The sequence below is a fragment of the Ambystoma mexicanum genome, chromosome 3q (genome assembly GCF_040938575.1).
Source record: "Ambystoma mexicanum isolate Mex_15411 chromosome 3q, UKY_AmexF1_1, whole genome shotgun sequence".
NCBI classification, from domain to species: Eukaryota; Metazoa; Chordata; class Amphibia; order Caudata; family Ambystomatidae; genus Ambystoma; species Ambystoma mexicanum.
Genome location: NC_090926.1, coordinates 1,106,967,612 through 1,106,983,094, shown reverse-complemented (window position 1 = coordinate 1,106,983,094; position 15,483 = coordinate 1,106,967,612). Strand labels below are relative to the sequence as shown.

The following is a 15,483-nucleotide window of genomic DNA, read 5'->3' as shown; positions in this document are numbered from 1 at the left end:
CCCTACAGGCACCAGTTCTATGGCGCCTTTCTCCAGCAGGGATTGAATTTCCTGCGCAAGGAGTGGATCCGGACTCTTCAAAGAGAGATTCCCTTGTGGATTGCCTTGAGGCCTCTGCCGGAAAGGAAGACAGTAGCCGTGGGTTATGATCTCCAGAACCCACACATCTGAAGTAATGGCGCACCACTCTGCAAGATGCTGCGCCAACCTTCCCCCAACCGGCGAACCATGGGACATGGCCTCATGACTGAGCTGAAGTGGCTGCGGCGTTGCCTGATGGCAAAGAGGCAACAGCGGCCTTGGCACCTCGAGTACATTGTTTTCCACCTCTAGCACTCCTACGGTGGCCCCTTTGACTGGCAGCTCCTCTCGCTTTACCAAAGGATGAGTAATAACGAAAGGAACCTCCCCTCCATTGCTGTCCCCTAGGACGAAAAGGTGGAGGTTGTTGAACTGCAGCGCCCAACAACTTCTCTGCAGCCTTTGAGGTCTGCAACCTCTCAAGGCTCTCGTCAGCCTTGCTGTCAAAAAGATGTTCCCCATCAAAGGGCATGTTGAGGAGCCGGGCCTGCACATCAAGAGCAAACCCCGACTTCCGCAACCACGCAAAACTGCGTATCACGGTGCTTGACGCCATAGACCGGCTGACGCAATCTGCCATGTCCAAACCCGACTGAACGGCCTCACACATGGCATCCTTGCCATCCTGAACCATGGCAAGGAAACCATCCTGTTCGTCCCCTTCGTGAATATGTTCAGCCGCCAACGAAACCTAGTTCCACAGAGTGTGCGTGAAACGTAAAAAGGCACATATGGAGTTGGCCGCCTGAAGCACCATACCCCCTGCAGAAAACACTTTCTTCGCCCAGCCGTCAAAACGCTTGTCGTCCCTATCAGGAGGGATGGTAGAGTACAACGCCTGCTTTGCACCACCAAACTCTCCGGAGTAGGTTGCTTGGACAAGTAGCAGGGGTCACTACTGGCTGGGCGGTATTTTCACGGCAAGGACTTGCCCACTGCTGGGAGACTCTCCGGAGCAGTCCAAGCCGCCGACCACCCTCCACTGTAGAGCCATATGAAACGGTAGTACCGGGTCAGTTGGTGGACCAATGTCGAGGATATCCGTAAGGTCATCCTGAACAAACTCCCCCGGGGGAAAAGACCATCCCAAGTACTCGGTGACCCTTGACATAAGGCGCCGGTACGAAGAATCGGCATGAGTGCCAGGCTCAGGCCTACACAACTCCACCTCCGGAGAGGTGTCCAGCCCACTAGCATCATGCAGGGACTGCCTCAAGTCCTCAAACTGGCTATGGCCCAAGGGAATCTCGTCTGGCACCGTGTCAGGCACAATGCCATCATCAGAGCCCTCATTCACCTCTGAAATGAACTCCAGATGGCGGTAAGAAGGCACAGAACTTGAACCGAAGGCATGCTTGACCTTGGCCAGAGCCTTTCTAGGTGGTTCCCCCGAGCCACGGGGTACCCCCGTCGACACAGCCTCGAAAGGCGTTGAGGGCGTCGAGTGAATCGGCATCGACGCGGAGCGCGTCGTCGACAGCGCCGACAGTCCTCGAGGCCGGGGCCCTGAGCGTGTCCCTCGACGGCCGGGACGCCGATGGCGTCGACGACTTCTTCGAAGGCAAGCCCTCGAAAGAGGGCGTTGACGTCTTCCGTGAAGACACCACAGGTTCACACGGTCTCAAGCACGTCGAGGACCGGGACCTGGACTGGGCATGCCGAGAACGATTCCCCTTGTCCGAGCAGGACCTTTCCCGCGAATCGTGACGACCACCCGAGCCTGAAGGCGTGTGAGCGGTGTCTCTCGGCTGATCACGACCGACCCAACTCGGATGCACTGACGGACCAGTGCCCTGCGATTCGAGAATCGCCAACATTTTCTTCCCGAAGGAAGCCCATTCCTCCGGTGTCGCATGCATGGTGGGGTAAGCGACCCGCCGACGGGCGGAGTCCTCGGATGAGGACGGGGAAGGCGACCAATGACGGCACTTCTGGGAGTGCCTCGAAGAGGCAGATGAGTGGCGAGACCGACTCTGGGACCGAGACCCACTGGACTTCCGATGACGACGCGGAGAGTCGCCCCTCAAGTCGTCCGTCGAAAGCCCCGCAGACCTCGTCTTCCGGGGCTTGGACTCCTTACCTACCGATAACTTCTTCTTGCGCTCCCGCAAGGCTTTCGACGTGAGCGACTGGCAGTCGACACAGTCATCCGTGTCATGGGCCTCCCCTAGGCACCAGAGGCAGGCGTTGTGCGAGTCCATAACCGTCATCTTGGACCCACAGTCCCCGCACTTCTTAAAGCCCGGGCGTGGTGTGGAAGACGAGGTAGACATCTTCACGAAGAAATACTTCAAAAACACCAAATAGGTTCGTAGAACGAACAGAAACTCCAAAGAGTCGAGGCGCGCCGAGATTCCCGAAGCGAACACGTTCGCGGAAAAAACAGAACTGAGGCTACGGGCGTCGTGCATCCTACTTATAATATCCAGTGACGTCGGCCGTCGGAGGAGGTTCTCGAGGGCGGCGTATCGACGTCATCGACGCAGGACGCAGACGCCGAAGATTTTCCAAAGCAGCACAGCTGTGGTGATTACTGTCATAGATATGGAATACGTCGGAGGACCCAATCCCCTCGAATTGTAAACTATTGCACACAGTGTTACCCGCAGCACCCTTGTCAATGAACACAAATATAAATGTGCACAGACAGAAAAGCGAAGCAAGTGCCCACAATCAATATGATTTATACAAAGGTCTTGCCTTAGACACAATGCTAACATGGATCCAAGCAAAGAGAGCCCAGTGAGGATTCAAACACAGGAATGATACCAGATGTGCTTCGAAGGAAAAGGAACTATTCCAGTGAGAAGAAATGCCAAGTGTAATAAGACTTTGTACATCTCAGATCTCAAGAATGGTACTGCAGCACTCAAGGATACGTACTGGGTGTGCAGCCAGCAAGCGTTTCTGCACCTCCCACCATCATGGAGGGGCATAGGTTTGCTCGCCACTATGCACTCTACGATCCTTGTGGTTCCAGAAGCGCATCTCGTCGGAATGCCAAATGTACCACACAACCAAGCTCTCCCACAACCCAAGGCCCGCAAGCAGCAGGGTTAAGGAGTTCACTTCGATGACAAAAGAGACTGTTAAACTACCTGTCTGGAGATTCTTCTAAACTACTGAACGGGATTCCCGACAAATACCGGCTGTACAACAAAGATGAAGTTTTTTCGCATCCATATTGTTACATGAGGAGCAGGCATCGGCAAATGTGAAATGTTTTCAAATTGTGTGTTGGGAGTAATCCAGCTGGCCAATGAAGCTGTAGGACTCAATGCCATTAAAAGCGAGATGAGAGCGATCAGGTGACACACCAGAATAGTTATGTTTTGGACCTCCTCACAGCAATGGAGAGCAGGGTGTGCAAAAAGATAGGGTCCTCATATTGCACATATGTTTAAGGGGGGTTTTCCTAAAGTCCACTTGAGGTAAGATTTCATAAAAATATCCCTTGGCATATAGGTCTCCAACTCCCAACTCTTAGTAGGTGTCTGTACTACTCAAGGAACCTTGTCAGAGTGGCAGAGCAGTCAGGCTTATCCTATGAGGAAGATGCAAGCTGTAGATAAGTACACTGAACCCAGTTAGTACAGTTATCCAAAGAAACACTTACACAGATACATTTATACATTTATATTAAAATATGTCATTTATTATATTTATGATATGATACTATGATAGTTTATTTTTATAGCGCTTATACACAATGTGTTTCAAAGCGCTTCAAGGCAAGGGAAAAAGCAATGACATTTGTACAGGCCATGAACACTAAGGAAGTCAAATTAACTATCGTACTCGGCCTGACGACTTCAGATAGTGCAAGAGCTAAGACATAGATAAGGAAGGGAGGGGGAAAGTGGGAAGGAAATGGAAAGAGACAGGTGACTACCGTACTAGGGCTGACATTTCTGGAAGAACTGGAGAAAATAAAAGGTGAGGAGAGTGGTGCAGAAAAGGAGGGGAGGAACAAAACAAGTGACTATCGTACTAGGCCTTACAACATTTCAGATAGTGCTGGAGGAGGGGTCGGGGTGAAAAAAAAACAAGTAAGGGGAGGGGGTGAGGAGACAGACGAGGTTGCTATCATACTAGGTCCAGGGACAATTCTGATAGAGTAAGTGCATAGAAGAAAGTAAGCGGAGAAGGGGAGGAGATAGAAAAAGGCAGAGGAGGATAGAACAGAGAGTAAGCAGTCAAAAAGAGTGGCGAAGCAAGAGGGGAGATCGAATACAATTGTAGAAGTCAGTAGTAACACAATGTTGCAAGCCTGGATACAAGATGAAGATGGGAACAGCATGATTCAGGGCCACCATGAGAAAGGTTGATGCACCGTGAATCACTGTAGTTCATAAAAGTAAAATCCAGCATTGGCCACAAGACAGTGAAGGTGAAACCAGAATGCATCGGGACAGACTCCTGCAGAAGTAGGCTGGAGGGGGGAGGGGGAGCAGGGTAGAGGAATCAAGCAAAACAGACAACACCTGTGTGCACCTCTGTGCAAAAAAGGGGGGCACAAGGCAACATCACAGGGGGACCAGAGGGGAGGGGATGGACTGTGGGGAAAGAGGGAGTAAACACATGTTGGTGCATGCTTACCTGCTGTCTGAGCAGGTGTTCGGGCCCTGGATCCTCCTGGTTCGAACAGGTCCAAGCAGAAATTGCCCTTTTCTTCGACTGTGACTGCGAGAGACGCCTTTGATCAAAGAGTTAAGAGCAGGAAAGAAGAGACAGGGCTAAGAAGGTGAGCGGGGCTTAGGCCAGCTGACCAAGATCCACTTGCACCTGCTCTCCATCTGGAAAGGAAAAGAGGCTGGAGGGATCCTTAAGTAGGGAAAAAGAGCAGCAACCAGGAAGGCACCGGGGCTTAGGCCAGGTGATCAAGATCCACTTGCACCTGCTCCCCACAAATATAATTAGTTCAATTAACCAGCAGACTTCAGCTTGTACAGGCTGCAGCGCTGCGAAAGAAGACCTATTACACTTTATTCTGTTTAGCCCGTGTTACAACATCATCAGAAAATGAACTATTCTGCTTCTGAGAAGCTATCTTTAATCAGTGCCGTCCTGCACTTATATTTATGTTATAAGCTGAACGACCTGGTTGTTGCCTGGTGCTCTTTAGAATACTTGAGGAAGGTGTGAATTAGCCTTGTGGATGCCTTAACACAAAATGTTTTTACATTGAATGTCATTTTGTTTCTCTTATTCAGGTGTCAGGTGTTATATTGATGATTGTCTCACTGTGTCCTTGTATATTGTATTTTATTACATTGGACTGTGTACATTTGTATTGGTTTATGGATTTTATCAGAATAAACTGAGATGATGATGATAAATACTTTTAAAAAGGTCATTGCTTCAGTGGTTGTTGCTTGCAGTATAACTGTTAGAGTTTGACACTAATGACAGTTCTACCGTATTATAGGTATGACCGCGCACTTGCGACAAATATATACGGTAATTGTATTTAGTTAGCAAAACCAAACAAGATAAAGTCTTTTAGGAAGGAAAAAGGTTGGTTATCCATTCAGTAGCAGAGGTTAATGTTCTAGAGGCATTTTCTTGGCAAAGTAACACTTTTAAAGACAATGCCCAACTATATGCAAAAAGTCAGATCGGAGTGGGCTCAAGTCTTAAGAAACCACAGAACAGCAAAAGCTTGTCAGTATACTTTTACCAATAGTAAAAGATACTTGAAGAGTCAACGCAACGATGGAGGACCTGCAAAAGCACTCACTAAAGGGACACAAACCGCAGCTTGATTCAGAGGTTAAAGTGGACACTCTGGACACCTCTTCGTGCACTCCAACACTCTAGAGCGACTTCGCTGTTCAAGGTAAGCCAAAAACCTGGTTGATGAATTCCTTGTCATGAAGACAGGACCGGGGAAGGGGTTTTGCAGCAGAGATCAATGGGTAAGGCTCCAGACGAGTATCTTCATGGCTGGATGCGGCTCTGTGGTTTTGGCACCCTTTTCAGGAGCCAGGAGAAGACTGAATATCGCTGGTTGGATTCTCGTCTTATCTGGTCAGGCACTCTTGTGGGGGGACGTCAAGGACTCGATTTGTGTCTCTGTGGGTCCAGGAGGAGGCCACCAAAGGTCTAGCTCGATTCAGAGGACCATGTACTGCACAATGGCTTGAGGTTGCACGGTATTGGGGTTTTGCAGCCTCACAAGGTCTGAGCACGATACAGGATGGCTAAAACGCAGATCTTCGTGAGTCCAGTGGATCTCACCAACTCTGGGTCAGGGTCGTCCTTCTTGGGATCAACAGGTCGATTGGAAGGAAGCGTTTCAGCAGGCTCTGGTTACAGAACACGCTCTCCGGTCACTGGAAATAGCTACAGCCGTCGTTTCTTCACCTTTCTCTTGGGTTCCAGTTCTAGTGGTTGACTTGTCAGCAGCTTCCAGATTCGGAGTATTTAACAGGAACTACAGCACAACCTCTGCAATCTCTCCCTGCATTTTATAGAAAGGGACGGTCTGGCTGTCCAATCAGGACAGCCAGTCCCTCATTGAGACTCAACTCCTTTCCGGCAACGTGAAAGAAAGGGCTGCAGAGATTTCGACTCCTCCCTCGCTTCCGGCCTTTACAGACACTTTGGAGCCTTTGTGGGGAATACAAAGGATTCCAGCCAAAGATAAAACTCCCCCCTGAGGTTGTTCCCTCCTGGAATCATAGGGGAAGACCTCAGAAACTACAAACAAACAAGAAATAGCGCAAGAAGAAGGAGTCCACCATTTCAGAAAAATGGTGTCCCCTTCTGTGCATTACCGAGGGCAATTTAACAGCCTGCGAGTAATAGGACTAAAAGGTCAGTGAAGTAAAACCACTGCCACCAGCCATTCAACTAAACTTGCAATTTTAACAAAAATGCTACAGGTAAGTAAGCAAGGGGATACACTGTATCCCCTCCAGCACTCTGCATAAGGTGGGGTGTGCTGGCTCACTATATGAAATGTAAAGGGGGATGAAAATCCCTCTTTAACCCTTGGGAACAGCAGTTCACCCAGAAATTAAAAGGGAAGCCCAAAGGGACAAACCCAGTTTAAGCACAAAAGTTATAGGAAACTATAACTCCAACCATACACTATGGAGAGACATAAAAAGGTCACCCATAATAAAAAGAGTAAAAGATTAGGTGAGAGGGGAGAACGATTCCCCTTCACCTAGAGACAAGGTAAAATAGTTACCTATTCAAAGCAAAAAAGTTCTGGGGTTGACACAGGTCAGGAAGATTATAGATATGAAAATCTTACTCAACACTGGGCAAAATGTGCTGGTGACTGGGAATATTCCCAACCAACCAGGCAGCAATATTCTGCACCACCTGTAGACGTTTAATGTCTGCCTTGTTGGCTCCTGCAAGCCAAGCGCTCCCGTAGTCTATTCTGGAATTCGTGATTGCCCTTGCAATTGTAGCCTTATGATGCGCAGACAGCCAGGGACATAACTGTCTCAGAAGCCGAAGATAATGCACTAGGAGCTAATGGTGGCATTCATATGTCCAACCATAAACACAGTTGTATCAACTGTAACTCAGTGATTTAGTGGTACGCATAGTTTTAATAGGGCAGTCATCAACAATAAAAGAATCATAAGTTGTATCAAAATATTTCGCTTTGGCAGCCGGAGAAAGTAGCAGTAATGCAGTTCGTTTTTCCAGAGTTAAGACACATGCCATTGGAAGTCATCCATGTTTTTACTTTTGAAAAAAATCAAATTCACTCCTGTAGAATCAGTTTGATGATTACCCGACAGCCCCATCACAATCTGTGTCATCAGCGTAATTCCCAAACGAAAGACCATGTTCAAAAAGAAGGTCATGTAGCGACTTCATGAAAGAATTAAAGAGTGGAAGAGCAGTGGGGCCATGGTAGAGCCCTGAGGAATACCACAACCAAGTGGAAGATCAGGAGTAGGAAACAGACCCATCACTCTCATAGAGGTTCTTGCCTTTAAAAAGGACATAATCCACATAGCATTATGATTAAATCTCGCAACCTCAATCAGTTGGTCACTCTTAATAGGAAAGCCCATAGGGTGAAAAGCAGTCGACAGATCAAGAAATTGAAGACGACCAGCCTTGCTTTGATCCAGTAACTGAAGTATAGATGACTGGAGATTAAGCATGGCTGGTTCAGTTGTATGTGACCGACGATAGCCAGACTGACGGAACCCCAAAAGGCCATTTGCATAAAAGTGACCTTGCATTTGTTTATATGCAAGAAAGTCAAGCAACTTAAGTAAATATGGATTTCCAAAATCAGCCTCGGTGAGAATATGTTGAGAGCCCCCCCCTATATAAGGTAAAGAGGGAAGACACTGAAGAGAGGTTAGCCTAATTCCAATCAATGTACGGTAGCCTAGCAGTCAAGGCTTAGAGCCTAATTCACAGAACGTGTTCCTATGGGATTGCGCCATTATAAAACGCTAAAACGCTTCTGTGAATCAGGCCCTTAGTCTCAGGAAAAGTGTGAGTGGTCTAGGGCTACAAGTCCACGCAGCGCAACACCAGTAATTCAAAATAGACAGGAAGTATGTACAAATATCACTATTTACAAATGCAGTTATTTATTTGGCCACACCAAGCAGATGAAAATCCCAGGTATGCATTTTCACAAAAAACCTTATAACATATATACACATTCAACATTAGACTAATTGAAATGCAAATTAATCTTACCACTGTAACACAGGCAAGTAGTAAGATGCAAGGCAAATAAGCAGAACTCGCTCTTCAGAACCAACACAAGAACAGCTTTCCTCAATCTTAATATGTCCCACCCTTCGATGGTATGGGGCCCTGTGCCCAAAAGTAACAAGTTCCAAAGTATAGCTTCTTCAGGTAAGTTTACGTAGAAAAGGATGCAGTGGGCTGTGGTGGTGCTTATAGCAAGTTCCCAAAGATAGACAAGAATTCAGTACAGTTCAGGCGAGTACTTAAATCAATCTGACACACTAGAGTAGGCCTAGGGAAGGATCCTTAACCCAAGTTCCACCACCAAAGGCCATGTCAGACGGAGTTTGGGTCAGGGCTTTATGCCCAATGCAACCCTATGGAGGGCAGGTGGGAACGGACACAGGTATATTAAATTACCACCCCATCCTCCCCAACTCAGATTCTTCCAGATAATGCTGCAGGTATTTTGAAATCCTTTGGGGACACAATCTTCTGGTCAGGGTGAGTAAGCAGAAGTCACTTTCAGCATCAGGAGTCTGTCGCGGTGCACAGCAAACGGTTCCAGACAGCTTCCACCTGAAGACGCAAAACCATGAAGGATGAAGACGTATGCAGTGCAGCCCCACTCAGAATGCCTCACAGACTGAAGGAGTGTCCCAACGAAATTCACCATGGTTAAGTGGTGACAGGCGATAGTAGAGCGGCAAACACAGAGGCAGCCCCAGAATAGCTTCCCTTGGAGTGAAACTGTTGAGAATGCAGGAACAGGTGACTGGTAGCATAAGATGAAAATCTGTAAAGTTCCAAGAATCTACTCTGAACTATGATGGCTGCAGTGAGGTAGCCCAGGAAAGAGCTGGTGAGTCTAGCGGTTGGTCCAAGGACATTTCCGTAGGTTCAGATGGCATGGATTCCCGAGCAGGGGTTGAGACTGGTTGCTCCTACTGGTTCAGGGGTGGGGGGGGGGCGGTCAAAAGGACCGACAAGGGTCTTCTTGAGATCAGCAAAACTTCACAGGTCCAATCACTGGAGTCGATGCTGGTCCGCTGAAGGGGTAGTCCTCAGGTTGTCAGCGGGCTACTTTTCTTCATACAAGTGTTTGCTCCAACGGTGATCTGAAGAACAGTTGCAGGAGTCAACCTTTTATCCAAGATTCAGGCTTGGAGCAAGGAGTCAGTTTGTGGGTTGGGAACAGACAGTCCCAATCCCCTTATTTGGTTCATACACAGAAGGCATCTTTTCCTCCAAAAACCACAACTTTCCCTGGGAAAAGGATTTCCATATAAACCATTTCTTGACCAGAAAAGGCAGGAAGAAGGTCAAAGAACAATAAGGCCAACGAACAAGTGAAAAAGATCGTGGCAAAGGCATTTTGGGGTGCTAGCCACTTTAGTAACCATTCGCAGCAAACGCAACAGTGCCCAAGTAAAATAAAAATGTTAAAAAAAAGAATCAGTGCACAAGTAAAATGTCAGAAAACAGTGAAAGTATTACTGCTGCCACCAGTCTGTCTTATGCACATCAAAGTAACCAAAAGTAAATAGCTAAAAATGTATAAGGATACAAAGTACTCCAACTGCACTTCAAGGCAGTGGTCTTGAAATTTTTTTGGGCTGGGCCCCCCCTGAGGATAATGTAGGCAGGCTGGGCCTACCCAAAAATGCCAAATGGCCAATCCAAATGGCTATGAAGTATTGTGTGTCATTGCTGCACCCCCGCTCCCAGTATAGTGCCAGAACTCCTCCACCTGCCCCCATCACAGTCTCCAGGCTCCCTCATCCCACTCCTAGCCCAGTTCCTGTGCTCTCCCCACCCTGCTGCCACCACTACCCCATAGCTCCTCCCAGCACAGTTCCAGGGCTCCACCCTGCTCCGCTGCTCCTACCCATCTCCCTGCATTGTGCCTGGGCACCCCCTACCCGACACCCTACATAGTCCCAGGGCTCTCCCACCTGCTCCAAAAACAATCCCAGAGCCCCCCACCTGCTCCAAAAACAACAGTAGGTTACCGCACCCACTCCAAAAACAACCTCAGATCCCCCTTGCCGCATAATCCTGGTCCCGTTTTGTTCCTACGCCTGGATTCAAACATCCTGGAAGTGCGCTTTTTGTAAAGTGACAGATCGCGCTTCCAGGGTGTCTATTTCCTGGGTCAACCACTCCCACTGACCCTAAGCTTGGCCCCGTCACACGCAGCAGGGGCCATGTTAGGATGGGATATGCACAGACGTGCATATAGGAATCTATATATAGGTTATATAGGAATCTATAGAGGGAAAGTAGCAAAAAGAAAATCTGACAGCATGCAAAAATATAAAAAATCTGCTGCCAACAGCTTGTCTTAGAAACAGCATGCAGTAGCCATTACATTGCAAAAGAAAGCTAAAGGGACACCAAGTATCCCTACCACGCATCCATGTAAGGCAATATATGCAGTTTAAAATAAACAAAGAATTTCAGAAAGGAGGGCAGTCTCACCCGGTACGTATAGCATTAGGGACTGATCAATGCCCCCAAAAGAGATTATCTAAGCAATGCAAGTAAAGCAAAAGGCTTTATTTCAGTTAATGTTCAACACAGCAAAATGTTGGCGGAGTTCCATAGATGTCTATGAAGGGAAAGCAGCAAAAAGAAAATCTTTCCCAACATCGCCCAATGCTCCTAAAGCCAAACCTGACCAGCTTTTCAGTTCTTCAATTGTAGGACCCAACACAGCTTTAAAAATATTTTCAACATTGTCCCCCACAAGGAACGTTCTCCGTACTTCAATAACCAAAAAGATCTGCATTGGCACTTGCTACAGGGACACCCGGTTCAATTACGGGCTAACCACAAAGCTCGGGCTCCCTCTTGGACTCTATGTGCAGTACCGGGACAGAAACCGAGATCTACCCATGGACCTCATTCCTGAGCTGCGGGGCCTCACTCACGACAGGCGCATACCTCTGCAAACAGATCCCAGGCTCTGTCATGACATTCCCCTCCGTTGATATTGCATTACTAGAACTCAACGTGGCTCTGCTCAATGTTGACCGGCAGAATTGCATTCGCACTCAACTATTGCAGCATCCCAGACTGAAATGATGCACTTAGGAAGAGAGCGAGTTCTGTAGCAGGTGGATAAAGCCGAACACAGCTCAAACGCCAACTACCCGAGCATGTATGTGCGATATTTGTGGGACCAATATTTGCATGATAATAAATCAATACTGACGGGACAATATGCACGCAACTTAACCATTGTCAAAAACTCAAATCTGAGCATGACTAAAAGCCAGCCTAAATCATACCATACAACATTTTAAGACGTCTATAAACGGAGAAACAGTAGAATATTAGCCAAAACCCAACATACTCACTGGTGATCTACCATGAGCAGTTAGAAATGACTTCACACTAGTAAGTCACGCTAAGGCACCCACACGATAGCCAGACAAGCTCACGTTTTAACCGTTCTGTAAAAACTGTCAAGTGCTGAGTGATCAGACTGGGGTGCCTTACCTTGTTCAGCTCTTTCTGGTACTGGGGCATCTTCTTCAGGATCTGGGACAGGTCTTTAATGTTGGCCTGGATGTAAGAAGATTGAAAGGTTTTACAGGCTGACGGCAGACAAGAAATTGAAAAACAAAATAAATCGAGGAGACAACACCTACACAATAATGTTTTTATAAAGTTGCACAACTATGGTGTACACAGGGGTACAGAACAAATGCACCGGACATCAATGAGTGTTTGGATTCAAGGTCAAAATAAAGTTCTGGGATTCATAGAAAAATCTGCAATGGTCGGGAAAATCCAAATCACAAGTAGTATGGGAACGTACAACATTCATGACAGCTGGTGTGAGACCAATGAGATCTCAGACCTTCACAGATGATCAGGAAAAAATAAAAATACTCTGCCACCTGAAACTGACATGTTGCGTGGCATTAACCCCAAATTAAGATTCTATGGTATGTCGGATGTCATTTATGACACCATCGCATAAGGACAATGAATGCTCTATGCATTACACCATGCGTTGATCAAGTACAACATTTGAATGTATAGATTGAGTCAACTGTGTCCTCTCAAACAAGTGTGCGCTACACCATGTTCTCTCACTTGTGTTCACTTGAAGCAGAGCAGCATATCTATAAACTCAATTCTATAAAGTTCACTACCTGAGATGTCATTCAGGTCCATTATTAGTTTGTGCTACTGGGTGTCGCTTGCGACACCTATAAACCGAAACTATTGCATTCGAGTACAGATGGAGAAAAATGCCAAACGAAGAACGACACTCAGCTTGTCAGTGTTTGGTTATTTGCTCAACCACTGACTGCCCAATGCCATACTAATCTCCCTATAGTCGTTCCCACCCCAATTTCCTGCCCCTACCCGCCCAAAACACCTCCTATTGGGAACTCTTTCAGTTTACTTTAATCAATCCTTACCATCAAACTTTGCACTCAAGTTGCATATCAGTGTTTTTTAAAAGAAGTTTTCTGAGAGTTAATGACTTAATTTTAGTTGTAAACCCACTACAGTCTTCTGTATGAAAAATAAACAAATACATGTGGAATGTTGAAGAGGTTCGTTTTTTGTTTGGTATAAGCAAGCTCAACCATCTCAGTTTTCATTAAAAAAAGCAGTAAGTAAACTCATAAGTCAGTAAGTTGTTACAACTTAAACTAATAAGAAAAAATACATTACATAGAACAGATTTGGACAGTGCTAGTGTCCTGGAAATCTGGCATCTAATACAAGACCTACATGCTTGTGTTCTAAATCTCTCTGGGGACTGAACAGTGCCAAGAAGAATTCATTGTCAATCCAAGAGTACTTTGATCTTTCTTATCTTCTCAACTATGGAAGCAGAGCTCAAACAGTCAAGGCACTCCTAGCAGGACATGTGAGGTCCACTTCGAATTTACCAAAGATATATCTTTGTTTTGGATACATATGAAAAAAGTATGTACAAAAGCAAGCAAAGAAATGCACTGTAAATGTTAATAGATATGCGGGAGCAGGGTTGGTTTAGTCCGTTTTGGGTTAAAGAAGATTAACAGTTGCCATGAGTATTTTGTTCGAACCACTACTGGTGTATGGTTCTGGGAAGCCAAACTTGGTGAACATCCAAAGTTTGCACAAAGTCTAAACAAACTCTCATCGGTAAGGTGGATGAGCGGTAAGGTGGATGAGCAGTAAGGTGTATATCAAGGAGATTGGTGTAAAGGTCAATTAATGAAAACTAGAGGTTGGCATGCAATAAATCATCAACGTAGGCAGTATAAAAGAACTAACATATTCAGTAGTACAGATGGATTAAGCTAACAAAACTAAGTAAGCAAAATCATACACCCATCACAATCACGCTTCAGAGCAAAAATACAGTTATTAAGCAATATACTTACGAAAGGGCTAAAGAAGGGGGAAATGCAATTTTAGAGTAGATTAGTAGCCTTATAAGGTTATACTACACCAACATTTTGGCAGGGGGGAGTTTAGAACATTTACCAACCTTCTCCAACAGGATTCAATGGGGCTCAATGCAATAGTCAAGTAAGGTTGTAGACAGACTATTGGTTAAACAGCAAAGGTTTCATATGGAGGAAAAGGGCTGCTATCAATTATAGGTGTTAGCGAGATCGCAAACGCGATTCCTAGACCCAGGTTTCACCACCACAGGTAAAGCACGGGTATCTGCAGTGGAGGAATTCACGTTCTATTGTATTCAAAGTGCAGGTTGAGGCGCTGGCCCGCAAAAAGGGTAAGCAACCTATCTCCTCAAAGCCAGAGCATTGGAGACCACCAGCTCTAGTTTAGTAAAGTTTGGGGGCAACAGCTCCCATATTAAAAGGGTGCAGTAGTAGCTTTGTCCGACAGCTGGGTAATGCTAGTTGAGGTGAAGAGGGACCTCTACTTCAGTACCCATAATGAATATGGACACCTGGGAAGCAGGGGATGAAGAAGCAGTCTTAGTAACAAAGCCAACGGTCCACAGTCATCGGTTAGGCCAAACAACTGACTTCAGCTCCAGCAAAAGCCCTCTTCCTGGGGATCAGCAGCAACAGAGCTTCTGAGTCTAGGTCCTTCAAAGACTTCACGTGGCAGGTTTCCGAGAATTGGGGGCTGCACAAATGTCCCAGCACAGCAGTGTTCTCCCACTGCAATGTGCAGCTCAGCAATGGACCCCTGGCACCCACAAGCTTGCAGAGGACCTTCAGCAACCTGCAGGACAAAGAAAGAACTAGTTCTTACTGGCTCAAGGAAGTGACGCACACAATGATGGCTTCCCCCAATCGAAGGAGCAGAGGTTTGCCTTCTAGAAATTGACTTTAGCAGCACTGGTCACAGCAACAGATAACCTTCTGTAGCCCGTCTTACTTCAGCTCTTTGGGTCCAATGCTTGTGCTCTCAAATTACTCTAGATCCTCATCAGATAAACAGAAACCATATATCAATGTACGGGATCCACATTAAGTGCAAACATAGTTGGGACACAAATGGCTGCTGTGCAAAGGGGATGCACCCAGGGGATTATAAGCCAGGTTCAGGGGTAACAGAAAAGATGGGGTGGGCAGAGAAAGGGGTAACTCCAGAAACAGGGTTGAGTGGAGGGCACATTTACCTTTAAAGACTAGATGTTAGGGAGATGTATCATTGTTATGCTTCATCCCCTCTCCTAGTGAGACACCCTGCTCTTTTTTGCTGGACTTCTGCACCTTTTCC

At 46.6% G+C, this 15,483-nt stretch overlaps 1 protein-coding gene across 3 annotated transcripts in view; it reads right to left on the bottom strand.

The window, feature by feature from the left end:
- STXBP2 (syntaxin binding protein 2) overlaps window positions 1–15,483 on the bottom strand; it is a 669,892-nt gene that overhangs the window by 275,259 nt on the left and 379,150 nt on the right. For all 3 annotated transcript variants that reach the window (XM_069603863.1, XM_069603862.1, XM_069603864.1), the window contains exon 12: window positions 12,271–12,336. In XM_069603863.1, the coding sequence (XP_069459964.1) occupies window positions 12,271–12,336 (66 nt within the window). The remainder of the gene's footprint in view (window positions 1–12,270; window positions 12,337–15,483) is intronic.